The sequence below is a fragment of the Pelophylax lessonae genome (assembly GCF_965119305.1).
Source record: "Pelophylax lessonae genome assembly, chromosome: 1".
Classification (NCBI taxonomy): Eukaryota; Metazoa; Chordata; class Amphibia; order Anura; family Ranidae; genus Pelophylax; species Pelophylax lessonae.
The window spans coordinates 740,731,427-740,757,772 of NC_138768.1; the positions used below are offsets into that span (position 1 = coordinate 740,731,427).

Here is a 26,346-nt window from a genome sequence, read left to right on the forward strand (position 1 = left end):
CCTTTCTGGGCACAGTGAACAGATTCGAATAAAACCCCCGAAACCTGTCCCGATGAGGCACCGGGACAATCACCCCCTGGACAAGGAGGTCCTGCACCGCCCGATGCAGGTCCTGTAGGCGCCCTGGGGTCAATTGAATATTTGAGGGAAAGAATCTGTCCGCTGGCCGGGAAAGGAATTCGATCTTGTATCCCGATCGAATGATTTCCTGAACCCACCTGTCCGGAATTCTGAGCAGCCAAGGTTGGAGGAAACTGCGCAAACCTTCCCCCCCACCCCTGAAACGGGTGAGGGCGTCCCTTTAGGCAGAGGCGGATTGACCCGCCGCACCGGCATGGCCGGACTTCTGCTTGCCCGCCCAGGGCTTCTTCTGGCCACCTTAGCCCTTGAAGGGTTTGCCCTTGTTTTGTGGCTTAAAGGCACGAAAGGACCCCTGAGTGGGTCTAAAGGCTCTTGCCCCCAGTGACTCCTTTTACCAAGGTATCTAAAGCCTCGCCAAAAAGGCGAGACCCTGCATAGGGAAAATCAGCCACCGTTTTATGTGACGTCTAGTCAGCCGACCAGCTCTTCAGCCAGATCAGTCGACGGTTAAGCACCGCAACACTGGACAGGCGTGCAGCCAAAGGGGCCTCATTCAAGGCCGCATCGCACAAATACATGACCCCTTGATGAATTTGGTCCACCATAGCCAGTGTGGCAGGTGGGGCAGAATCAGAAGCGAGGGTGCACCTAAGCACCTTAGTCCAATCCGCCATCACTTGAGCCACCACGACAGAATGGACAGGCTGGATGGCGCCAAAAAACACTACACAGCAAGCTGTTACAAGCCCATAGTGAAGCCAGACATGCTTGCCCATACCTAAAATGGCGGACCGCACAGTTTTAACCCGCTGCGGCCGCCGTACCCACAGTCTGCACCATCAAAACACTGAAGTGACACAGGGGAGGGGGCCCCCAAACCCACACAGCTCCCGCAGTGTAATAAAAGAGACCCCCGCAGGGATCGCATCAGGGAGCCCCACAAAAGCACAGACATGGGGAAACACACAGCAACACAGGACTGCCACCCCAGACAGAGGCCCCACACAGAAGGAACTTACCTGTACCGGATGGCGTGGGGTGCCTCTATGAACGGAAAGCCGCTGTCCTCAGATGACAGGGAATGCCGTTAGCCAAACACAGGACACTGCAGCACCGCAGATGTGTCCAGTGAGGTAGCCACCTCACAGGCTGCATCCCTGCTGCGAGCAGGGATGGGTCGTTCTTAATGCCAGGGCGAACCATAGCCGAACGCTCGATGGTGGGCTGGGGATCCCTCTGACCCTCAGCCCTGGAGAGCCAGGGCGGCCAGTCCGATTCCCAGCTCCGCAAATCCATCTTCGTCCGAAGATCCGACTAAACTAAAGCTGACAAAAATAAACAGCTAGTAAAGCAAAGAAAAAACTGACATTTTGCAAATAAAAATCAAAGAAAAGATTAGAAAGGCTGAGACTGAAGCCCCAGCACAGGGAAGCCTGACTACACCTGACGCTAGGCAGAGACAAACTGAGTTGGGAGGGATTACTGTAGGGGGGTATTGACCAGTGGGACAGCCCCTATGGGTGTGTCTATGCTAAATGCTTTTGTTTCTTAAGTCTCTCGGAAGTCAATACCCATTAGTGATGACTTATGAGGGGCGGCGACTGTCGGAGGACGTAAGAGAAAGTAGATTTATTCAATCTGGAAACAGGGTGGTCCACTTTAGGTGGCACTGTCCAACGGTTGGAAATCATATCAGCAAAAGGATACCGGCGTTCTTCACCATCTGACTGCAAGGACAGCGACCCTTCAGGTAGGGGGGCGTCTGGGGAAAACACATGAGCCTCTGAATCAAAGGACACCAGCAAAGATGGAGAAGGCAGCGGCCGTTTCCAGCTATTAACCTTTTTCATGACAAAATCAACTTTGGTTGCCAGGCTTTCCAGAGCTGCTGAAATTGCGGCCAGCGACTGCGATCCGGGCTGTCCGGGAGTCGCACAGAGTGGGTCTGAGGGTGAATTCACAGCCTGGGACTCCATAATTAAAGTTACCAAATAACGGAGTACTGTCGTTTTAAAAGCGCCAAACGTGGTTCCCACCACCGATCGCAGCAGTCTGCAGAGTCCCCCTCAAAAATACACTAAGAGCAGAGTGTGCAGGGATATACCCGCAAAGACCCCAGTACTGTACCACCACAAGAGAAAACTCTCCTAATCGTCCTCAGCACATGTAGGAGAGACAGGAAATGACCTCGGCCAGCAGCAGGAAGCAGAAGTGTCACACTGCTTAGTGCAGTAGAGGACCACACAAAAATAGTTGCCAATACAGTACAATAGGAAGCTCAGGGAAAATAGCTGCCCCAAACAAGTAAATGGGGAAAAACTGTACATTGCCCACACTTAAGATGGCAGCGCCCACGGCAAACCATGCGGCCAGGGACCAACACAATGAGGCCTACAGGATCCACAATAAGACCCAGCAATCCACAAGGTACGATGCTACACCCTCAGGGCGACATGCGCCCTCACCTAGCCCCCCCGAGGGGACGGGAGAGGGAGACAGGCACAAAGGCCAGGTACCGGGCAGGCCAGGGGGATATTTTAGGAGATACAGGTCCCATCATCCCGAGGAGAGAGCCCACATCCCCCCAAGGGGCAAGGGGGGGGGGTCACATTTACTCACCAAACCATGGACCGGATGGGCTCTGCTCCGGGCAGACCTCCTCCCACCAGAAGTGGGGGTGCTGCCAGCCGAGGGGTATACTGCGCCTCAGGGTGTTCTAGGTCGTCGCGTTCCGGTGAGGCATCCGCTCACAGGCTCCTCCACATCTGGAAAGGGGAACCGTCCTGGCGAGGCCTAGAGCGGGGCTATAACCTGCTCACGCTCATAGGCCAGCCTGGGGGGGACCATAAGGATCTAGATTATCCCCAGCCGGCATTGCTTGTAGATCACCAGGAGAATCCCACTGACACTAGCTAGCAAGTGAGTAAAGATAAATAAAATAACATTTTCTGAAAAGAATAAAAAAAACTGATTGGAGTCCCAGCAGGAAACCTAGGTCCTAATCCTTCTCTAGACAGAAACAAACTGGTTTGCTGAGCTGAGTGTGGGTGGGTTATGCCTGCGGGGACAGCCCCATGGATGTGTACATGTAAAATTTTGTACTGCCTAGACTACTCCTGCATGGGGCAGCATATCCCATTCAGCTGATGAAGATCAGGCTGCGTCTGTCGATAGACGATAGAGAAAAAGGCCATACTGCTTATGTCAGAAGCGATCAGCCTGGAAACTGTTGAGGATCTCCCGCTGTGCCACTGTCTAACAAAATCCTGCCTCCCGAAACGTCTCCTATGGTAGACAACACACTGGTCCAATGACAGGAAATTGAATCAGTGTCCGGTCTATCATAGGAGCTGGTCCAGCAGGCAGAACTTTGCTTGACAGCAGCTGGCGCTTCAGATCCAAGCTGTGTAACAGCTCTGAGCTCCAGTCGGCTCTCTTCCCTGTGATCCCCATGCAGTTATAGGCTGCATTCATAGGCACTGATGAGGCTGCAATGATAAGGTGGCACTAATGGCCATTTATGAGGTGGCAATGATGGCCACTGACAAGCTGCACTGATGGGGCTGCACTAATAAGGCAGCACTGATAGGCTGCAATGATGGACACTGATATCATTTATACTAATATTGTTAAAGTGGTTATTTATTTTTGTAACTTAATTCTGCATAAAACATTTAACAGTGTTATTTCATGAAATAATTTATGAAGGCATGTTTAGGAGTGGGGCATGGTAGGGGTTGGGTGGGGCAACTGGTGGTGAGTAACTCTTAAGGCCTGGCTAGTAGCTCAAGAATTGACATTTTGAGCCCTGCCTATAGCATCAAAACCATTATCTTCCTTATAAGTTCATGAACTGGCCTCCAAGCTTGTGGCAAATAGAAAAAAAAAACATTAAAAAGACCAAATCTTAAAATGAATACAAAAACATGAAAAAAAAAAATCACTCTTTATTTCCCCCAGAAAAATACAAAAAGAAAATTTCAAACAAAGGACATGCGAACTAATATTATAAGAGTAATTTTTTTTTTTTTTTTTTTAATACCCTGAAAAAATATTCCTAGCAATGCATCCTGGCCCCAGGACCATAAATCAAACAAGTAAAACTGGTTGTGATCCCCACAGAGGAAATTAGTTCTGGGGGAATTAATCAGCAGATGCCTCAACACTTTCGGGTTCAGGGGCAGGCTCACTTCCGGCATCCTTTCCTTCCTTGCTTCGTTTGGATTTTTTGTGCTTGTGTCTTCTGTGACTGTCTCCTTCTTCGCTGTCATGACGGCGCCTGCTGCTGCTAACAGAATGGACAAACAGTGCATTAAACCAATTAGACTGACAAAGTCATAACAGGTATATCAATGTTATCAAAAATATCTTTTAGGACTACAGGTTGCCTGTTACAATATTTGTTGTTTTTAACCACTTGTCAACCAGCCGCCATAGTTTTACTGCAGCAGTTTGGCTCTTTTACGCGAAACGACCTACACGTACGTCGCTTCGTGTAGCAGTTAGTGTGGGCGTGCGCGCGCACCGATTGGCTACAGGGGGAGCCAGCCACCGGGTACCCGCAATTGCTCCCAGTGGAAACAGAACGGCGGTCTGCCGCTGTAAACACGGCAGACCGCTGTTCTGTGTGTGAACACAAGGATCCTGTGTTCCTACCATTTAGGAACACAATTATTTTACAAGTCATGTGTCCACAGATAGCAGCCATCTTGGCCATGACGTATCCAATTTAGGGTGTGCCCCTATCCTCAATTGATCAATTACATTTGGAAGGATTGGGAAACAGAGATTTCGGGCACAAGAGTTTTGTTAAAAAGATTTCTTTTATTCAACACAAAACTAAATATTTTAAAATCATAGAAAAATACAGGCAATTAATTGTGTATTAAGGACACAGTGAGACCACACAACAATGGTCTATGTTGTACAATATCTCAGTGCATAGAACTTATAAAAGTCGATTTACATACAGTTCAAAGTACAAGATCATTAGTAGTCATATAATCCTTGGAAACGTATTGTTTGATATCAGAAGAACCGCCGACGGACACCCAAGCAGTATGGTGCCGGTCAGCGGGGTCGACTGAAAGTATAAGTTAACATTCACCATGTAATATATGACCTTTGCTCGACATGTTTCGCTTTCTTAGACAAAAAAGCTTCATCTGGAGCATATCATTTCTTTTGTCTGTACATATAGTAATCAGGCACATATCTCAATTTCCATAGAGAATTCTTTAACGAGGAGGACTGTGCGTTTTGGGAAGCTCAAAAAAGGCAATGTATAGTGACATAGTAGTGAGGGTAGTCACTCCATGTCTCGTATCAAACTTAGGAAGGACCAGAGCTTAAATGTAGGGAGCGTGTCTCCTCTGTTTGTATGTCGGCCCTTGCCACGCTGTTCCCAGCTTCCGCACAGTCCTCACCGGATGGGGAACCTCCACTGGTGAGGACTGTGCGGAAGCTGGGAACAGCGTGGCAAGGGCCGACATACAAACAGAGGAGACACGCTCCCTACATTTAAGCTCTGGTCCTTCCTAAGTTTGATATGAGACATGGAGTGACTACCCTCACTACTATGTCACTATACATTGCCTTTTTTGAGCTTCCCAAAACGCACAGTCCTCCTCGTTAAAGAATTCTCTATGGAAATTGAGATATGTGCCTGATTACTATATGTACAGACAAAAGAAATGATATGCTCCAGATGAAGCTTTTTTGTCTAAGAAAGCGAAACATGTCGAGCAAAGGTCATATATTACATGGTGAATGTTAACTTATACTTTCAGTCGACCCCGCTGACCGGCACCATACTGCTTGGGTGTCCGTCGGCGGTTCTTCTGATATCAAACAATACGTTTCCAAGGATTATATGACTACTAATGATCTTGTACTTTGAACTGTATGTAAATCGACTTTTATAAGTTCTATGCACTGAGATATTGTACAACATAGACCATTGTTGTGTGGTCTCACTGTGTCCTTAATACACAATTAATTGCCTGTATTTTTCTATGATTTTAAAATATTTAGTTTTGTGTTGAATAAAAGAAATCTTTTTAACAAAACTCTTGTGCCCGAAATCTCTGTTTCCCAATCCTTCCAAATGCATTTAGGAACACAGGTCTCTGTTCATCCAGTGAGCCCATCCAGTCCGGCTAAAAATCGCTGATTGCCATTACTAGTTAAAAAAAAAAAAAAAAGACATCTTTCCCCTAGTTTGTAGACAAACTAATCAATATACACTTATTGGGATGTTTTTTTTTACCAAAATTATTTAGCAGATACATATTGGCCTAAAATTATTAAATGGGATTTTTGTCTTACCGTAAAATACTTTTCTCTGAAGTTCATTGACGGACGCAGTCTTCTTGTTCTCAATAGCAGTATACAGGAGTAGGACGCTAGGCAGAAAAAAGTTCTGGCTATGCCTATGGGCAGTCACAGGGGGTATACTCTCTCTCCCTGCTATAAGGTGTCAGTTTTGAATCAAAGCAGTGTCAGAGAAAACAATACCAACCCAATAATAAAGGGGTGGGTAATGCATCCGTCAATTAACTTTTGAGAAAAGGATTTTACGGTAAGACAAAAATCCCATTTTTACTATCGTTCATTGAGGGACGCAATCTTCTTGTTCTCAATAGCAGTAGGGACATCCCAAAGTAGTGCCATAAAAACATGAGGGGTGTGAACAGCAGAAAATAAGTCCACAGTCAACCAGGCAACATAGGAACCATCAGAACAACAAGATGAGATCTAGGGCTGAACGATATTCGATGTGCACATCGACATCGTGCAGTGAGCCTGGGCGATAGTCACATCGCCAGACATGCGATAGTGTGGTAGGCTGTAACAGCAGACACCTCTCTGGCTACTGGCAGCCCACACATCTCACTGAGCATCCCCCGCCCCCTGCACATGTTCGGATGTAGACAGACAGGAGAAGGAAGCTGGGAGGAGGGAGGGAGATTTCACTGCCAGAACCGCGCTGATGATCTGAGGTCTGTGGAGTGTTATAGATACAGTGGAGGGAGCGCACAATAACCGGGAAGGGCAAGTAGCACACATGATGGGGGGGGGGGGGGGGGGCGCTAGAGGATATGTATTGGGAGGAGAGAGTACTTCAGCTAGTGGGGTGGGGGGGGGAGGGGGTCCTCTTAACCTGCTGTGATACTTCCCACCCAGTTCCCTACAGTAACATTAACCCTGTATGGTACAATCAGAAGGCTGCAGTACTGCCCTACATTACCTTAACCCTGTATGGTCAGAAGGCTGCACGTTCCGCGTGCCTGCACAGTCACACGTCATTGGTTTGCTGTGCCACTGCTCACGGCGCTCACCGCTCAGTCACAGCCAACATTCACAACATTCATCATGCGCGACAGAGGATCCGCCGCAAAAAATATCGCAATATATATATATACAGTGAGAAAAAAATATCGCAATGTGATTTTTTTTCAATATTGTGCAGCCCCAATGAGATCCACCTGCAGATGATTAAACGCCCTCAAGGGAGAGTAAAAACACCCTTAAAACAGCGGCCTGCAAAAATTTGCAGCCAAAAGCAGCATCTGCAGATGCCAGCACATCCACCTTAAAAAACTTTGTGAAAGTATGAACAGACGACCAGGTAGTCGCCTTGCAAACCTGAACCACAGATGGCTGATGGCAAAAAGCCCAGGAAGCCCTAAGCGCCTGAGTAGAATGCGCCTTAACTGGGAAAGGAGGAACCTGACCCTTAATTGAATAAGCCTGCACAACCGTCTGTCTGATCCATCTGGAAATAGTCGCAGCAGACGAGGGCAGCCCTTTCTTTGGTCCATCCATGAGAACAAAAAGCGAATCAGACTTTACGCAATATACGACTTCCACAAGCAATTATAGATCTTTCTAGAAGTCGCTTTTCTCGCTTTAAGCAGAGTGGGAATCACAGAAGCAGACAAGCCCCTATCCTTCAGCACCTGGCTTTCAACAGCCAAGCCGTCAAAGCCAGCGACCGTAAAGCAGGATGGAAGATTGTTCCTTGAGACAGCAGATCCTCCCTGAGAGGAAGTCTCCAAGGAACGTCTGCGAAAACCTGAACAGGTCGGCGTATCAAGCCGGACGAGGCCATTCTGGAGCCACAATCGTGACTGAAATCCCTTCCATCTCGATCATGCAAAGAAGTTTCGGCAGCAACTTGAGTGGAGAAAACGCATACATCAGCCGATACTGACCCCACTGAGCCACCTGCACATCTGTGGCATCTCCCAGAGGGTGCCGAGAACGGGCCACAAACCTCTGCACTTTTCTGTTGTTCCGGGATGCCAACAGATCTACATCTGGGGTGCCCCAACGAAGGCACAGTTGCTGGAACACCTCCGGGTGGAGAGACCATTCCCCTGGAGCCAAGGTCTGCCGACTGAGGTAAACCGTCTGCCAATTTTCCACTCCCGGAATGTGAACGGCGGAGAGACCCGGAACAAAGCTTTCCCGCCCACTGAAGCATGCCTGCCACCTCCAAAGCCACAAGAACAGGTGCCCCCTTGGTGACTGACATAAGCCACAGCCGTGACATTGTCCGATTGAATGCGCACTGGACAGCCCCGAAGGTGCTCCGTCAAGGGCTTAGGCAAAGCCTGATCCCGCTCAGCTCCAGAACATTGATTGGTAACCTGGATTCCTCCAGAGACCAGACCCCTTGAGCAGAAAGCTTGCCAAGAACACCTCCCCATCCAGACAAACTGGCATCTGTGGTGATCACTGTCCAATATATGAGGAAGGTTTTTCCTTGTTTGAGCGTCGGGGTCCGAACCCACCATAACAGGAACCCCCTGTTCACCTTGCACAACTAAATTTGATTTTCCAGAGAACTCTTTGTTCCATCTGAGAAGAATTTCCTTCTGGAGTATTCTCATATGAAATTGAGCGTACGGCACCGCCTCAAAGGACGACACCATCAGTCCCAGAACTCTCAGAAGTCCGAAGGGACGACCATTTGCTGGATAGCAATAGCGGAATCACAGACTGGGAGTTTTTGAAGTTTGGCCCGGAGGAAGAAACACAATGGCTGAGGATGAGTCCTAAGTCAGGCCCAGAGAGTCCAGCCTCATGGAAGGAACCAGGGACTACTTCTGTAGATTCACAATCCACCCAAACTCCTCCAGAGTTCTCATGGTGATCTCTAAGCTTGTCACCAGCACCGTGGGGGAATCCGCACAGAGAAACAGATCGTCCAGGTAACCCAGGACCAATATACCCCCGCTGGCGTAACAAAGCCAGGAGCGGAGCCAACACCTTTGTGAAGACCCGAGGAGCAGAAGTGAGACCAAAAAGGGTAATGCCACAAACTGATAGTGATCCTCTCCCACAGCAAAACATAGAAACCGTTGATGTCTTGCACATATTGTGATGTGAAGGTAGGCATCTTGAGGTCTATGGAGGCCAGGAAACCCCCTGGTGTAGGGAGGCCACCACCGTGTGAATGGATTCCATCTTGAATTTTTGAACTCGCACAAAGCAATTCAGTGCCTTCAGGTCCAGAATTGAACGCACCTTGCTCTCCTTCCTAAACAGGTTTGAGTAAAAGCCCTGAAAACATTCCGAGAACGGAACCGGAACAATTACTCCTCGTTGTACCAGGCCCTGTACTGCCCCAAAGAGAGCCTGTAAGCGATCCGGGGACAGTCGCACATTGAAGGGAAAAACCTTACTGGAGGGACAGAGCGAGACTCGATCTTGTAGCCGGACCGTATGACCTCGTGCCCCCACTTGTCTGGTATCCGGGATAGCCATAGATCCAGAAACCAGCAAAGACATCCCCACACCCCAGGTACGTGTGAGGGCGCACCTTCAGGCTGAAGGAGCCTCATCTGCAGGTCTGGAGAAACCCAATTTCTGTTTCCCATACCAGGGTCGCTTGGAGCCACAGGAGGAGGCCTTGAAAGACTTTGATCCTTTATCACTTGTTCCTGAGGAATGAAAAAACTTTGTGCTGAAAAAGGAGGGACCACGTCTGTGACAAGGGTCCTTATCCTTGTTAGCCTATGGGAGAAAGGTATTCTTGCCCCCTATAAGACCTGTAAGGCCATTACCCTGAAAGTGTAGATCAGTCAAGGCCTTCTTAGAAGTCTGATCCGCAGACCAGCATTTTAGCCAAAGTATACGCCAGAGGACCTTTGCTGACACCGTCGCACCAATATTGGAGCCACATCCAGCGAGGCATTGCAAACAAAATGCAGCCCCTGGATCAACTGGTCCACCAGCTCCTCAAGGGCAGGGGGAAGTTGTACCCCCTCCAGGTCACGGCGTAATAACTTAGCCCATTCAGTCAAAGTTTGCAACACAAGGGCAATAGTAAACACCGGTCTGAGCGCAGACCCCGCCAGGGAGTACATATTGCGGGCGACAGACTCTGCCTTTCTATCCGTTGGATCCTTAAAGGACGGGGAAATCCTCCCCTGGAATCAAGGTAACTTTATTCAGTCTGGAAACCGGAGGGTCCGCCGTAGTTGGCACAGTCCACTTTTTAACAACGGACTCTTTAAAGGGGTAGCACCTAGCAATGAGTTTAGGCACCGCGGGGGGACACTCTGGGCGGTCCCACTCGTTTTTGACCATGGTGTCAAAATACGCGGGAAAGGGGAAAACCTTAAATGCTCTGGATGGCTTGAGAGTGCCAAAAGTAACCTGCGCCTCAGTTGCACCCGCATCCTCCATTTTCAGGGTCTCACGCACAGATAAAAAGAGTGCGTCCTCTTGCGCGGTGGTGGAGGGAGAGGTGTCATCCTCGCTATTAGAGGAGAAAGGGCGAAAGGTGGTAGACCCAGCAGGGAGACCCACGTCTGCGGTGGCTAAATCAGATTCAGAATCTGACACATCAGATAAGGCAGGGGTAGGAGGGGGGCGTTTTTGTCAAGGGGGGTGGGGGTGTGACAGGACAGTGGGAAACCCGGGAACGTGAGGGTCCAACCATACGGAGGGGTCCGGGTCCACCCCAAAACCCGCCAGAGGGAGAGGGGGGGGACAGTTTACTCACCATACCAGGAACAGGCAGGCGCCATCTCCTGACAGAACTCCTCGCCGCCGAAATGGGGGGCTGTCGGCCAATAGGAATGCTACGACTCGGGCCTAGACCCGGTTGTATGCGACCTGGCGAGAGATTTAACTCGTGGGGCCAGTCCCCGTTTGGTGGGACTACGTCGCGGCCGACATAGCGCGGAGCTGGGGTCTGCGCGCGCTCCCTGGCCGGCTGGGGTGACCACTGGATCTATATATATCCAGCCTGTCGCCCAGATACGGCATAGTTGCTTGTAGATCTCACAGGAAAAAAATCCAGAGAAAAACATAACTAGAAAAAAAAACTTTTGCCAGGACCAGAGACCCCAGCAAGCAACTAGGTCCTTACTCCTGACTAGGCAGATTAAAACTGACATCCTATCCCATCCCAGGGAAAGAGGGGGTATACGCCCTGGAACTGCCCATAGGCGCAGCCAGAACTTTTTTCTGCCTAGTGTCCTACTCCTGTAGGGGGCAGCATAACCCTACTGCTATTGAGAACAAGAAGACTGTGTCCGTCAATGAACAATAGAGAAAAATGGGATTGTCGACTAAGGCACTCAATTTAGGAGATGACGATCTGATATGGATCTAGTAGCAGTCTAAAGTAGTCAAAAATTTCTGATTTGTTTTTTTAACTACTGTAGACCGCTAATAGATCCATATCAGATCGTCATCTCCTTTATTGGTCAAAGATGGCATTTCTTTGTTCTGCTTCCGGTGTGGTGTGACGCTTCCGCCGGAAGGGACATACCGCTTGTCTCAACTATATGAGTATGGTGGCACCTGCTGACCACCCCCAGAAGAAGTCTAACATTGGACGAAACGCCGCGTCGGGCGGGACCTGTGACGCGGGACGTCACTACGGAGTGAAGCAGCGGTCATCTCGTTGGCGGTCAAACATTTCTGGCAGATAAGCTCTTTTTACTCTTATTACCTGTAAGCATTTATTTGGCATAAGGAAATTAAATGGTGGTTCATTAGGTGTTGCACTATGGTTTTTTTTTTTTGCTTTTTTTCTGGTATATATGAGTGATCAGTCTGCCTTGTACCATCTGTATGGAGTCGCACCTAATTGGCTTAGGCCTAAATCACTGACTGATCCATCTGGAAATGGTCACAGAGGAAGCAGGCAACCCTTTACAAGGCCCATCCGTGAGCACAAAGAGTCTGACTTCCTGAAAGACTCCATAGCTGCCAGGTACACCCTAATTGCCCGGGCCACATCCAAGGAATCAAAGGCAATTTCCTTCGGATGTTTAGGCCTGGGACACAGGGAAAGCAATGCAATGTCTTCATTCAAATGAAAATCAGAAACAACTTTTGGAAGTAACAACGGACAGTGGCAAAGAACCACCTTCTCTCTGTGAATCACCAGGTAAGGTGACTGACAGGATAACGCCGCAGGTTCAAACACCCTGCACGCAGTGGTGATAGCCACCAAAAAGTTAGCAGGAGAATCTCCCAAGGTTTCTCAAAGGAAGGCTTCTGGAGGACCGAAAGCACCAAATTGAGGTCCTACGGCAGCAACGGAGCTTGCACTGGGGGAATCAAATGTTGGACATCCTGAAGAAAGGTACGCACCAGAGAGTGTGTGGCCAAAGGTCGTTGGAAGAAGACCGCCAAAGCAGACTCCTGGCCCTTGATATTACTCAAGGCCAATTTCTGTTCAGCCCCATTAAAGGAAGGTCAAAATCCGAGCCACCGAGAAGGAGCGAGGATGAATCCCAAGACACTCACACCACGCAATGTACGTCTTCCACGTACGATGGTAGATCCTCCTAAAAGTAGATTTCCTAGCTTAACAGTGTAGGAATCACTGACTCAAATAAACTTCTATCCTTCAGCACCTGGCATTCAACAGCCAATCCATCAAAGCCAGCGAATGTAAAGCAGGATGGAAGATTGGTCCTTGGGACAGCAGATCCTCCCCTTTGAGGAAGCTTCAAAGGAAGGTCGGACACCAGCAGCACTAGATCGGCGTACCAAGCCTGGCGAGGCCAGCCTGGAGCCACTAAAATGACTGGAATCCCTTCTGCTCAATTCTGCGCAGAAGTATTGGCAGAAGCTTGAGAGGAGGAAGATGTAAATCAGACGATACTGACCCCACGGGGCCACTAGCGTGTCTGTGGCGTCTGCCACAGGATCCCGTGACTGTGCCACAAACCTCTGCACCTTTCTGTAGAGCCGAGATGCCAACAGATCCACCTCGGGGATGCCCCACCGGAGACACAACTGATGAAACACCTCCGGCTTGAAGGGACCACTTCCCTTGGTCCAACACCTGCCAACTGAGGTAATCCACCTGCCAGTTTTCCACCCCGGGAATGTGTACGGCGGAGAAGACTGGAATGAACCATTCTGCCCACCTTAGAATGTTGGCTACCTCCAGAGCCGCCAAGACACTACTTGTGCCCCCCTGGTGATTGACATAAGCCACGGCCGTGGCAATGAATAAGCACTGGACATACCTGAAGACGATTCGTCTGATCGTTTGGTGTTCCAAGACATTGATCGGTAGTCTGGACTCTTCCAGCATCCAGATCTCCTGAGCAGAATGCTTGCCAAGGACGCCTCCCCGGCCGGACAGGCTGGCATTCATGGTGACCACTGTCCAATACAAGAGGAGGAAGGATTTGCCCAGCCGAAGCGCCGAAGAATGAAGCCACCATATCAGGGACTCCCTCGTTCCCCGACTCAGCCGGATCTATTTGTCCAGAGACTGCAGAGTCTTATCCCATTTGGTCAGAATCTCCCTTTGTAGGGACCTCGTATGGAACTGTGCAAACGGAACCGCCTCGAAGGTAAACACCATCAGGCCCAGCTGCAAGTCAGGAGGGATGACAATTTGTTGGACAGCAGGAGACGAATTACAGCCTGCAATTTATGGAGTTTGTCCAGAGGGAGGAGCACTCTGGCTAAGGTTGAGACCAGAGTCAGGCCCAGATAGTCCAGTTTTGTGGACGGAACCAGGGCAGACTTCTGAAAATTCAGAATCCAGCCAAACTCCTGCAAAGTTCGTGTTATGATCTTCGAGTTTTCCACCAGGGCAGAAGGAGACTCCGCTAGCAGAAGGTGATTGTCCAAGTAGCCCAGTACCGTGATCCCCTGTTGCAGTAGCAAAGCTAGCACCGGGGCTAACACTTTTGTGAAGACCCGAGGAGCAGAGGCAAGACAAAAGGGTACTGCCACAAACTGAGAATGCTCCTCTCCCATGGCAAAGCAGAGGAAGCACTGGTGACTGGCACATATTGGAATGTGAAGGTAAGCATTCTGGATGCCGATAGAGGCGAGGAAATCCCCCCTGACACAGGGATGCCACCACCGTGTGAATGGATTCCATCCTGAACTTCTGAACCCGCACAAAGCAGTTCAGCGCCTTGAGGTCCAGGATTGGACACACTTTACCTTCCTTCCTGGGAACTGTGAATAGGTTTGAGTAAAAACCTCAAACGTTCCGAAGTCGGAACCGGGACAATCACCCCTTGATGTTACAGGTCTTGTACCACCCCAAACAGCCCCTGTAAGCGGTCCGGGGACAGGCGCAAGTGTTAAAGAAAGAAGCTTGCAGGGGGACAAGAGGGAAACTACCTTGTAGCCGGACTGAATGACTTTGTGGACCTACTTGTCTTGCACCAGGGAAGTCCACGGGTCTGGAAACCAGCAAAGTTGTCCACCCACCCCTGATAGGGGTGAGGGTGCACCTTCATGCTGAAGGAGCCTTGTCCGCCGGTCTGGAGAAGCCCACTTTCGGCTTACCAGACCACGTTCATTTGGATCCTCCAGAGAAGGCCCTGAAAGGCTTTGAGCCCTTGTCAGTCGACCCCGAGGGACGAAAAAACTTCTTATGAGCCAAAAAGGAAGGCCCACGTTTACGACAAGGTTATTTTGTCCTTAGTAGCCTGCGGAAGAAAGGTATTCTTCCCCCCCCCCCCCCCGTGAGACCTTTTATGATGTCATCTAGGGTAGCTACAAACAGGCGATCTCCTTGAAAGGAAAGATCAGTCAAGGCCTTTTTAGAAGTATGGTCCGCAGACCAGTATTTGAGCCAAAAGACAGGCCGAAGGACCACTGCCAAAACAGAAAGCCAAGCTACTAGAGAAGCCGCATCCAAAGAGGCATCACAGATGAACTGCAGCCCTTGGACAAGCTGGTCTGCCAGCTCGGCAAAGGCAGTGGGGAGCTGTTCCCCCCCTCCAAGTCATGGCGTAAAAGCTTAGCCGACTCGGTCAGAGTTTGTGACACCAGGGCAATGGTGAATACCGGCCTCAGTGCTGAACCAGCCAGAGTGTACATATTGTGGGCCACAGCCTTCCTGTCAGCCGTATCCTTAAAGGCTAGGGACTCTTCAACCGGAATCATAGTTGCCTTGTTTAATCTGGAAACCAGAGGGTACACCACCGGTGGAACAGTCCACTGCTTAAGAAGTGACCCTTCATAGAGGTAACGCCTAGTAAAGTGCATAGGGACCCCACGGAGAAGCTTTGGTCGTCCCCACACGTTACCGACAATTCTGTCAAAGTAGGCAGGGAAAGGAAACGCCTTTGCCACTCTGGATGGATGGCGAGTGCCAAAAGGGAACCTGCGCAGAGATACAATCAGTGCTTCCACCAGCGCCTTTTCGTGCACGGTTGCACATGTGGAGGAATCATCCTAACTATCAGAGGATTCCGGGCGCGTGGCTGCAGACCCAGCAGGGTGACCCACGTCCGCGGGGCCAGAATAAGATTCAGGATCTAATGAGATAGGTGAGGCAGGGGCGCTTTTTGTTAGCCCATCGCCTGAAGACCGCCTCCACCCGGGACACAAAAGGACTCCAGGACCACCATCAGTGCATGGATGGATGGTTGGGACCCAGCAGCCTCAGAGAGGGTATCTGGTGAGATGTGCTCCAAAAGACTCCATGAGTCACCAGGGGGACCCCACAAAGTGTAGGGAGAGGTCCCCACCAGACTCACCACCTAGCAGAAACAGGCACCTGCAGCCACCAGGATAATCTGCACTCCACGTGATCAGGAAGTGAAACGATCAAGGAGTCAGCACCAGGGGATGAGGAGGGGCTCCCATCGCCAAAATAGCAACCCACAGGGCTCCACTGTCACGGCTGCTGCCAGACTACACAAACATGGCCGCCGTGCATAGAAACACACAGGCTACAAAATGGCACCCCTGGCAGGGGGGAATCCAGAACTCAAGAACAGGCCCAGGCAGGATGGGGGGCCCTGGCAGGAGCCCCCATCAGGTACAACCCCCCCCCCCCCCCCCCCGGCCCCAATCGCCAGCATAGCATCATGCCCCCACCCCAGGAGGTGGACCAGACCACTCAAACGGCAGCAACATATGTGGAGGGGGAGGGTGGGTAGGATGTGGGACAGATGACAAGGAGGTGGGGGGGGTGCCAGACGGGAAGGAGGGGAACCCGGGGATTAGACCGTCCCAAGGAGATGCCCAGGTACACCCCAAAACATTCCATGGGGAGAGGGGGGACAGCTACTCACCATACCTGGAACCAGGCGGGCACTGCTCCAGACAGAACCCCTCTATCGAAATGGGTGGGCTGTCGGCCAGGAGGAACGCTATGACTCGGGCAAAGACCTAGTCATATGCAACCTCGAAAGGTGTTTAACTCGCAGGATAGCCCCCGTCCAGTGGAGCTATGTCACGGGCGACCTTGCGCGGAGCCAAGGTCTGCGCAGGCTCGCTGGCCAGACTGGGGTGACCACTGGATCTAGATTATCCGGCCAGTGGCCCAGTGCGGCAGTTGATTGTAGATCTAATTTCTATCTAAAAATAAAAAAATTGCCAGGACCAAAGATCCCAGCAAGGAACTAGGTCCTTACTCCTGACCAGGCAGGCCTAAAACAGAGGAGTATACTCTTGGGACTGCCCATAGGCGTAACCAGACTTTTTTTCTGCCTAGTGTCCTACTCCTGTAGGGTGCATTATAACCCAATGGGTATGAAGATCTGAAGCTGTGTCCGCCAATGAAAGAAAGAGAAATTCGATTTTTTTTTTTTATTCGGAATGTTTTATAGCAGAAGGTAAATGTATATACAGTAAACCCCCCTCCATTGCGGGGGTTACATTCCGGACCCAGCCGCGAAAAGGGAAAATCCACGAAATAGAAAAGCCCTAATAAAATGCATTGTAGTCAAGTTTTTTTTACTGTCACTGTACGTGTAAAAGCATTTTAAAGGTCTTTAAACACACTTTTAAAACAATAGAAACTCATTTAAAACACATAAAAGATACTGAGAGACATAGCAAGAGCTATGGAAAAACACAAAAATATTTAATTTTTAATGATTTATATAGTATAATAACATTGCAAAAAAAAACGCAACATACCGGGACCGCAAAAACTGAACCGCGATGGAGCGGGGGGTTTACTGTATAATATATACATATATATATATATATATTTTTTTTTTCCCCAGAATTGTCGCTCCTTTTTTGTTTATAACGCAAAAAACAAAAAATGCAGAGGTGATCAAATACCACCAAAAGAAAGCTCTACAGGCACCTGCAGCCACCAGGATAATCTGCACTCCACGTGATCAAGAAGTGAAACGATCAAGGAGTCAGCACCAGGGGATGAGGAGGGGCTCCCACCGCCAAAATCGCCACCCACAGGGCTCAACTGTCACGGCTGCTGCCAGACTACACAAACATGGCCGCCATGCATAGAAACACACAGGCTACAAAATGGCACCCCTGGCAGGGGGGAATCCAGAACTCAAGAACAGGCCATGGCAGGATGCGGGGCCCTGGCAGGAGCCCCCACCAGGTACAACCCCCCCCCATCGCCAGCATAGCATTCTGCCCCCACCCCAGGAGGTGGACTAGACCACTCAAACGGCAGCAACATATGTGGAGGGGGAGGGTGGGTAGGATGGGGGAAAGCGGACAAGGAGGTGGGGGGGTGCCAGATGGGAAGGAGGGGAGCCCGGGGATCCGACCGGCCCAAGGAGATGCCCACGTACACCCCAAAACCCTCCAAATACTCCCGACCAGGCAGGCCTAAAACAGAGAAGGAGTATATTCCTTGGGACTGCCCATGGGCGTAGCCAGACTTTTTTTCTGCCTAGTGTCCTACTCCTGTAGGGTGCAGTATAACCCAATGGCTATGAATATCTGAAGCTGTGTCCGCCAATGAAAGAAAGAGAAAAATGGATTTTTGTAAAATCTTACCGTAAAATCCTTTTCTCTTAGCTCATCGACAGACGTAGTCCTCGGTGATACACCACCTTCGGGTTATGTTACCTCCGCAGGAGCAGGACTAGACAGGAAATTAAAAAGCTCTGGCCACACCCTAGGGGCAGTCCCAGAGGGTATATCCTCTCTCTCTCTGCCTCAGCAAATCAGTTATGTGAAAAAGCAGTGCTTAGAGAATATAACCCAACCCAACTCCAAAACAGAGGGGCGGGGACTACGTCTGTCGATGAGCTAAGAGAAAAGGATTTTACGGTAAGATTTTACAAAAATCCATTTTTCTCTAGCGCTCATCGACAGACGTAGTCCTCGGTGATACACCACCTTCGGGACGTCCCAGAGCAGTATCACAACTGAGGGGTGGGAAAATGGAAATCAAATCCCAATCTAGAAGGCCCAACCGGTGCCAACTAGAAGTTTACAATGCTCATCCTTAATGATGAGACTCAACCAAAAAAAGAGAAAACAAATTTTTTTTTTTTTTTTTTTCAAACAGAAAAAAACCCTCGAGGTAGACCACCGGTCTCCTCAAATTGCGGCCTGCAAAACCTTGCGGCCAAATGAGGCATCCGCCGATGCCGTCACATCAATTTTATAGAATTTTGTAAAGGTATGTACCGACGACCAGGTGGCCGCCTTACATACCTGGACCACTGACGCCTGATGGCGAAAGGCCCAGGAAGTACTGAGCGCTCGAGTGGAGTGCGCCCTAACAGGGAACGGAGGACTCTGACCCTTAATAGAATAAGCCTGTACCACCGTTTGTCTAATCCATTTGGCAATGGTCGCGGCAGATGCAGGCAAACCCTTTCTGGGGCCATCCGTGATCACAAAAAGTGAATCCGTCTTACGGAATGATTCCGTAGCTTTCAGGTATACCCTGATTGCCTGAACCACATCTAAGGAATGCAACGCATGTTCCCGATGATGCTTGGGCTGAGGACACAAGGAAGGTAGTACAATATCTTCATTCAGATGAAAATCTGAAACCACCTTGGGAAGAAAAGATGGCTTAGGATGAAGTACTACCTTATCCCTATGAATCACTAGGTATGGTGACTGGCATGATAATGCAGCCAGTTCTGACACCCTGCGAGCAGAAGTAATAGCCACCAAGAAGGCCACCTTCTGGGATAGAGTAAGCAAGGGAATCTCCCTGATGTTTTCAAAGGGAGGTTTCTGTAGAACCGACAAAACCAAATTAAGATCCCAGGGCGGTAAGGGCGCGCGGACTGGAGGAGCCAGGTGCCGCACCCCCTGGATGAAATTCCGCACCAAGGATTTGGTAGCTAAAGGCTTCTGAAAGAAGATTGCTAATGCTGAAACTTGACCCTTGATGGTGCTCAAGGCTAGCTTCTGCTCAACCCCTTGTTGCAAAAAAGCCAATATTCGAGTCACCGAATAGGTACGAGGAGGAAATCCTAAAGATTCGCACCACGCAATATAAGACTTCCATGTGTGATAATAGACTTTGCTGGAAGTCGCTTTCCTTGCTTTAATAAGGGTAGGAATGACTGAAGTAGACAAACCTCTGTCCTTCAGTACTTGGGTCTCAATGGCCAGGCCATTAAAACCAGCGACTGTAAAGCACGAAGGTAAATTGGTCCTTGAGACCACAGACACTCCCTGAGACGAAGTTCCCACGGAACGTCTGCGACTAACATGTCCAAGTCGGCCAGGCCGGCTTGAGGAGGCCAGCCTAGAATTTCTAGGACCACTGGCGCTGATTGGATCTGAACCAGGCGTCCCTAGAGCTATCTGGCCCCGACCATCCGAGAAAGTCTGGTCGTTTTCTGTTCCCACACATTTATCAGATACCTGATAGTTATCAGGAAAGGTGATCTTTTCTGGTTGAACCTCAGGGACCGAAGTCACCCGACTAGAGGCTACTTGGCCTATCTGGTCAACCAGATCCGATTCCTGTGAGGTATCGGGACTAATCTTAGGAAAAGGTAAAGGAAAAGATCTTTTCAGGGAACGGTAACTACCGCTTCCTGTGGTACTTAAATGTTGGAAGGGAAGAATCGCACCGGTAGTAGTGGTTGATGCTCGATCTAATGTCCTGAATACCGGTGAAAACGTCCCCCCACCCTGAAACCGGGTGGGGGCGCACCTTCAGGCTGTGTACTCCTTTGCTTCGGGTTTGGCTGGGTTGGTCCCCTTCTTGAACCCTCCTGGAGGAGTCTTGCCTTTCCCGCTAGTACCAGCCGGGCGCCCTTTATGGGCGGTAAAGAAAGGTCCTCGCTTGTTGCGAGGTCCCTTAGCTTTTGCAGCCTGTGGCAAAAAAGTGCTCTTGCCCCCAGTGGCATCCTTAATGATTTCATCTAGGTTGGCTCCAAATAGACGATTCCCCTGAAAGGGGAGATTGGTCAAGGTCTTTTTGGAACCTAGGTCAGCTGACCAGCATTTTAACCACAGCACACGTCTGAGGATCACTGCTAACTAATAACGATTACTGGTCTAAATGCTGACCCTATCAGAGAAAAGATAGTGCGGGACTCTGCTTCTATCTTTCGATCCACCGGGTCCTTAAAGGACGAAGTGTCCTCCACTGGAATAACCGTGGCTTTATTCAGCCTGGAAATAGGCGGATCCACGACTGGTGGTACCGTCCATTTCTTAATGATGGATTCCTCAAACGGATAGCGTCTAGCAATACGCTTGGAAATAGTAAAGGTACGTTTAGAATGCTCCCATTCTCCTTTAATCTGATTACCAAAACATTTAGGTACAGGAAAAGCCTTCGCCGTCTTGATGGGCTTATTAGTCCCAAAAGGCCTCTCTGTTTCAGTTGCCTCAGCCGGTAAAGCCTCAAGTTTTAAGGTTTCTTGCACTGCCACAACTAGTGCGTCCACCAATGCTTCTTCCTGAATTATAGCAAGAGAAGAAGCGTCCTCCTCACTGTCTGAGGGGGCTTTACCTGGGATAACAGCCCTTGCAGAGGAACCTGCAACTGCCGTGACCATCTCTGAATCTGAGTCAGAGGTGTCAGATGGTATAGGGGTAGGCGGGGGTCGCTTCCTTGACCCCCGTCCCTGACAGGCCGCCTCCACCCGAGCCCCCATAGACTCCAAAATTGCTGTAAATGACTCTATACTCTGTGCACCGGCGGGTCCCGAGGCCCCCTCGAGGGAAACAGGTGGGGGAATATGTGTGGCAGGGTCCATAATAACTCCAGTTACTTCCTGGATAATATAATTCAAAAGTAAAGAAAAAAACTTTTTTTTTTTTTTTTTTCTGACCCCCAGCGCCACAAAAAAGCCCCTTAGTGTTACCTGCTTAGGGATTCCTATCGATCGAGAGAGAGAGAGATAGACCCCCAGGCTCACCACTTGATGCTCAGAGTTAAACTGCAACAGCTTACAGCGCTGTCTTGACAAACAGGAAGTCTTTTGGCTGGCTGCCCAGGAAGAAAGGAGGCGGCTCCGCCCCTCTGCACGCCTTCCGGCGCCTCCCCCAAGCTCCACGAGGTGTAGAATCACCTCAAACATGGCCGCCCCCATGCTGGAGACACGAGGCTACGCCAAAATGGCGGCTCGTGCGATCCAGCAAAAAAAAAAAAAAATGGCGGCGGCCTAAACTGAATAGCGGTGTGCTGCAGGGCACACAACACTCTCTCTGCATGGGGATATGCGTGGTTGGCGGTACCGGCCCTGGCGGACCGCGTGGCCGTTCGGGAGGCCTGCTAAATAGCTGGAGATCTGATTTGGAAGGCAGTCTACATGTCCGTGGCTTCTGACTGGTAGGTAGCTTATACTTAACCCATAAGATTCCCAGAATGCCACAGATTACATCTTTAAAACATGTATACAATAGATTGTTAGCTCCCAAGCCAAGCCTCCTGGCTTTTGCACACATAAATCACACTCAAAGTAGGAGGATTTGTGACATGTTATAGGATAGAAAGGACTCTTTCTTACCATACAGAGAGGGGCCCGCGTTCACCACAAAACCCGTCAGGGAAAAAGGGGGAACATACTACTCACCATACCGGAACCAGGCGGGCACCAACTCCTGACAGTACCCCTCTCCACCGGGGCGGGAGGGCTGTCGACCAATACGGACGCCGTGACTCATGGTCTTTGGCGTTTCAGCGAGACGTTTAACTCGCGGGGTCAGTCCCTTAATGGGACTTTGTCGCGGCCGACCCAGCGCGGAGCTATAGCCTGCACGCGCTCGTAGGCTGAACTGGGGTGACCACCGGATCTCAACATCCAGCCCGTCGCCCAGTTCAGCTTTCTTGCTTGAAGATCTCACAGGAACACTGGAGAAAAAAGCTGTCTAAAAAATCTTTTTAAGAAAAAAATCTTGCCAGGACCGAAGATCCCAGCAAGGTATCTAGGTCCTTACTCCTAACTAGACAGAAAATAACTGATTTGCTGAGGCAGAGAGAGAGAGGATATACCCTCTGGGACTGCCCCTAGGGTGTGGCCAGAGCTTTTTAATTTCCTGTCTAGTCCTGCTCCTGCGGAGGTAACATAACCCGAAGGTGGTGTATCACCGAGGACTACGTCTGTCGATGAGCGCTAGAGAAATTAGATTTTTTTTATTGGGAATGTTTTATAGCAGAAAGTAAATGTATGTATGTATGTATATATATATATATATATATATATATATATATATATATATATATATATATATATTCCCCCCCCCCCCCCCAGAATTGTTTATAACGCAAAAAACAAAAATTGCAGAGGTGATCAAATACCACCAAAAGAAAGCTCTATTTGTGTGAACAAACGGACATTAATTTTATTTGGGTACTGCGTAGCAGGACCCCGCAATTGTCAAAGAAATGCAGTGCTGTATCTCAAAAAATGGCCTGGTCATTAAGGGCGTAAAACCTTCCGGTCCAGAAGGGATTAATGATCTGTGTTGCAAGTTGTATATATAAATCAACTGCAACTGCAGGGCAAAAGAGATAGGAGGAGGAAAAATGTCCTGTCACAGGCCTCTCCTCCTGATATACCCAATCTATGGATGGTGCTGGATAGACCACACCTGTTCCAAGTACACTTTATTTAGGTACCCCATTGTAATCAGGCTCAGGTGTGGCAATGTGGTGGCAACCGGGGTGCGCATGGCTGACAAGCCCCCTCTGTGATCACATATTTTCAGCGACAAGTCCTCTAGGGAGACATCAGCATTCTATTAGACCTCTAATATCACCTCTGCACTCCACTGCAGCTAATCAAGCAGAGATCGGCCTCAATTTGCGGTTTCCTTGGCCATAGCAGATGGAGAATGACCGCTCTGAACCCAAAAGTAACAAAATGCTCACTATTTCAGGGTTCATACACCAGAGGCAGGATCAGTAAATGATTGTTCATTTATCTTCATCCACTCTACCCTGCCATGGTGCCCCAGACTCACAAATGGGACATTGAAACATGGGATATTTGGAATGTTGGAATAAGGGGGGTGGAGGAAGGTTTGACAGCAATTTCCAGTAGCTGTGAAAATGATCGCTACCAGTCACTATTGCCTTGACAAGTGTAAATACCCCCGCTATTTCTGCTGTAAGCACTACATTGCTGGCATGGAAGAGTGTTAAATTGCTTGGGTAGTGCAACTATGTTCTGCTCAAAGAAGAAAATCTGTCTGAAGCTTTGCAAATGCAGGTTAGAATATCAACTGCAGGATAAATGCACCTGTCAATGATCTCAGAAATGTCACAAACCGATGACAAATAATGCCTTTGACAGACGCCTAAAGGCGGTCAACAGGCCCCTAACCAAAATAATTTTTCCCTTCAAATCTATTTGCCGCTCAAACATGTAAAATTATATGTGCTACTATGCCAACTTCTAATAGACACCAGCTTGCACCTTTACAGAAGCCAGTTATGAGACAGTTAAAGTGATTTCCTAAAAAAAAAAAAAAAAAAAATTTTAATCAGGAAGAATGCAAAAATGTCAAGAAAATAAAAAAGAAATAACAATCACTTGTTATTAAGCATCTTACAAAATGACCAATTAAAACAAGACATCAAAGAACATTCTTCTGCGAATAAGAAAGAAATGATGTCCAATTCGTCAGATGTATATTTTTAATGTGTGCTGCACTAACAAGTGCTCGGAGAAAAAAAAAAATGCGGCATTAATCAAAAAATGACTTGGAGCATAATGAGTCCATTCTTCTACCTCTACTCACAGGAATACGCAGGATAAACATTTCCTGGTTTAATTCCAAACATCAGTTAATTATATCACAAGCACACTACAACATTCCTAGTGACTTAATTGTAAAGCAGGGCAGGACAAATCCTGGTCACTAGTAGGGAATGATGAAAAAAGCTCTCTGGCAACCAGGTATTTGAGCATATTATATAGTTTCGCAGAATACATCTGGATTTTTTCAAATCAGTTGCAAGTGTTTCTTCCTTATTGTGTTTTTGTTGTCTGTAATAGTAGGGCACAGCCCATAAATAATTTTTTTTAATTCGACCAGATTCTCTCATTCACACATTTAAATGTGGATGGTGGAATCCATCCAGTTGACTTTTTTGCTGGCAGCAGGAAGGCTTTCCTCTTGTCAGAGTACACTGATTAGTGCTAACAGCTATAGCTGACAATACTGATCGATCGGAAAAAACCCGATAGGGTGGTTATACAGCATTGATCATTAGACCCACTTAACTTCGTCCAGTTGCTGTTAAACCGGGCAAATTTTGATCCATGTATGGCTGCCGGAAGAGAGCATATGGGTCAGTACTGTGAGAGAGGACATACAATATAGGGGACAGTAGTGTGAGCGACAATGCATACTAGGGCTGCACGATATTGGGGAAAAAAGTATATTGCGATATTTCGTTTTTAACGATATATATCGCAATATTTCTCCAGACAGTCTCCGGAGGAGGGATCAGTTAGCAGAGCTCAGCTTTCTGCCAGGGGATCCACCACACTCCTAGAATTTCTCCCGCCCGAGCCTTTTGTCGGAGCCAGAGTGTAGAGGAAGCGGGCTGTCGGTAGCAGCCTTTGTAAGGAGCACACCGATTGGCTGGGAAGACTCTAAGAGGAGCCTGTGTGGTGCTATGAAGAGTATATCTTCGCTCAGTGTATATACTGTATACAATGATCAGCTGGGGGGTGAATACACCGTACAAATGCCAGTCACATCTCCTGTACAGCAGGCGCCTCCGCTCAGCCGCAGCACACACCGCCATCCCGCCGCACCGTGACACGTGACCACTCACCTGCTGGAACAATGACAATCAGGAACTATAAGATTATCTCAATATTCCTCCGTGTTCCAATTATTATCATTATTTCCCCCGAATCCCTATTATCCCCGCCCACTCCTTCCACACTTCCGCCAGACTAAGTTCAAATCGCGCGGGCACGTCCGAACGTAGCTACTGATTGGTCAGAGGTTCTCCGCTCTAATTGGTGGGCGTAAGGCAAGGCTGCGTACAGATTGCTATGCTACGAGTTCAGTGCGGGTTAGCATTGTGTTGTTGCTGGCCAAGGTGATGTGTGAATAGTGTGGGGATGGCTTGCACACATCGTTCTGTGTTTGGCTGCTCTTACTTCTGGCAGTAATATAATTGTATACAGGATGACGCTGCTGTCGGAGCCAGAGTATAGAGGAAGCGGGCTGTCGGTAGCAGCCTTTGTCCCGCAGTGCTCCTCCACCATGCTCCGGACATCTCTCCCCTCTCCTGCTGCAAACACTGTTCCGCCGCCATGCAATCCGCCCCGTACTCCAGCCCTCCCTCTTTGTCAACAGCCGACCATTACTCCGCCCATTGTCTCTCCATTGAAAAACATTACAGCCTGATCCCGCCCCCGATGCAGCCAGGAGAGACAATGGGCGGAGAAGGGCAGAGTAATGGTCGGCTGGATACTAGGCCTAGACGAAGTCTATTGAGACGAAACGTTGGCGACTCCAGACGCAACGTCCACACGCCCCCTGAAACTAGCCGGCCTTCATCATCTACTACTTGGGACCACTTGCGGGACGCCGCATCTCTATCCCTGACATAGCCATTGATATGCCTGTTATTTTATG

General features: G+C 49.1%; 1 protein-coding gene across 3 annotated transcripts in view; it reads right to left on the reverse strand.

The window, feature by feature from the left end:
- Positions 1-4,011: 4,011 nt before the first annotated feature.
- The window catches only part of FIP1L1 (factor interacting with PAPOLA and CPSF1), a 186,635-nt gene continuing 164,300 nt past the window's right edge, over positions 4,012-26,346 (reverse strand). For 2 of the 3 annotated variants that reach the window (XM_082256744.1, XM_082256742.1), the window contains one exon: positions 4,012-4,369. In XM_082256744.1, coding sequence (XP_082112870.1) covers positions 4,225-4,369 — 145 coding nt within the window. In that variant the 3' untranslated portion in view covers positions 4,012-4,224. The remainder of the gene's footprint in view (positions 4,370-26,346) is intronic. The other variant, XM_082256743.1, reaches the window with a different exon arrangement.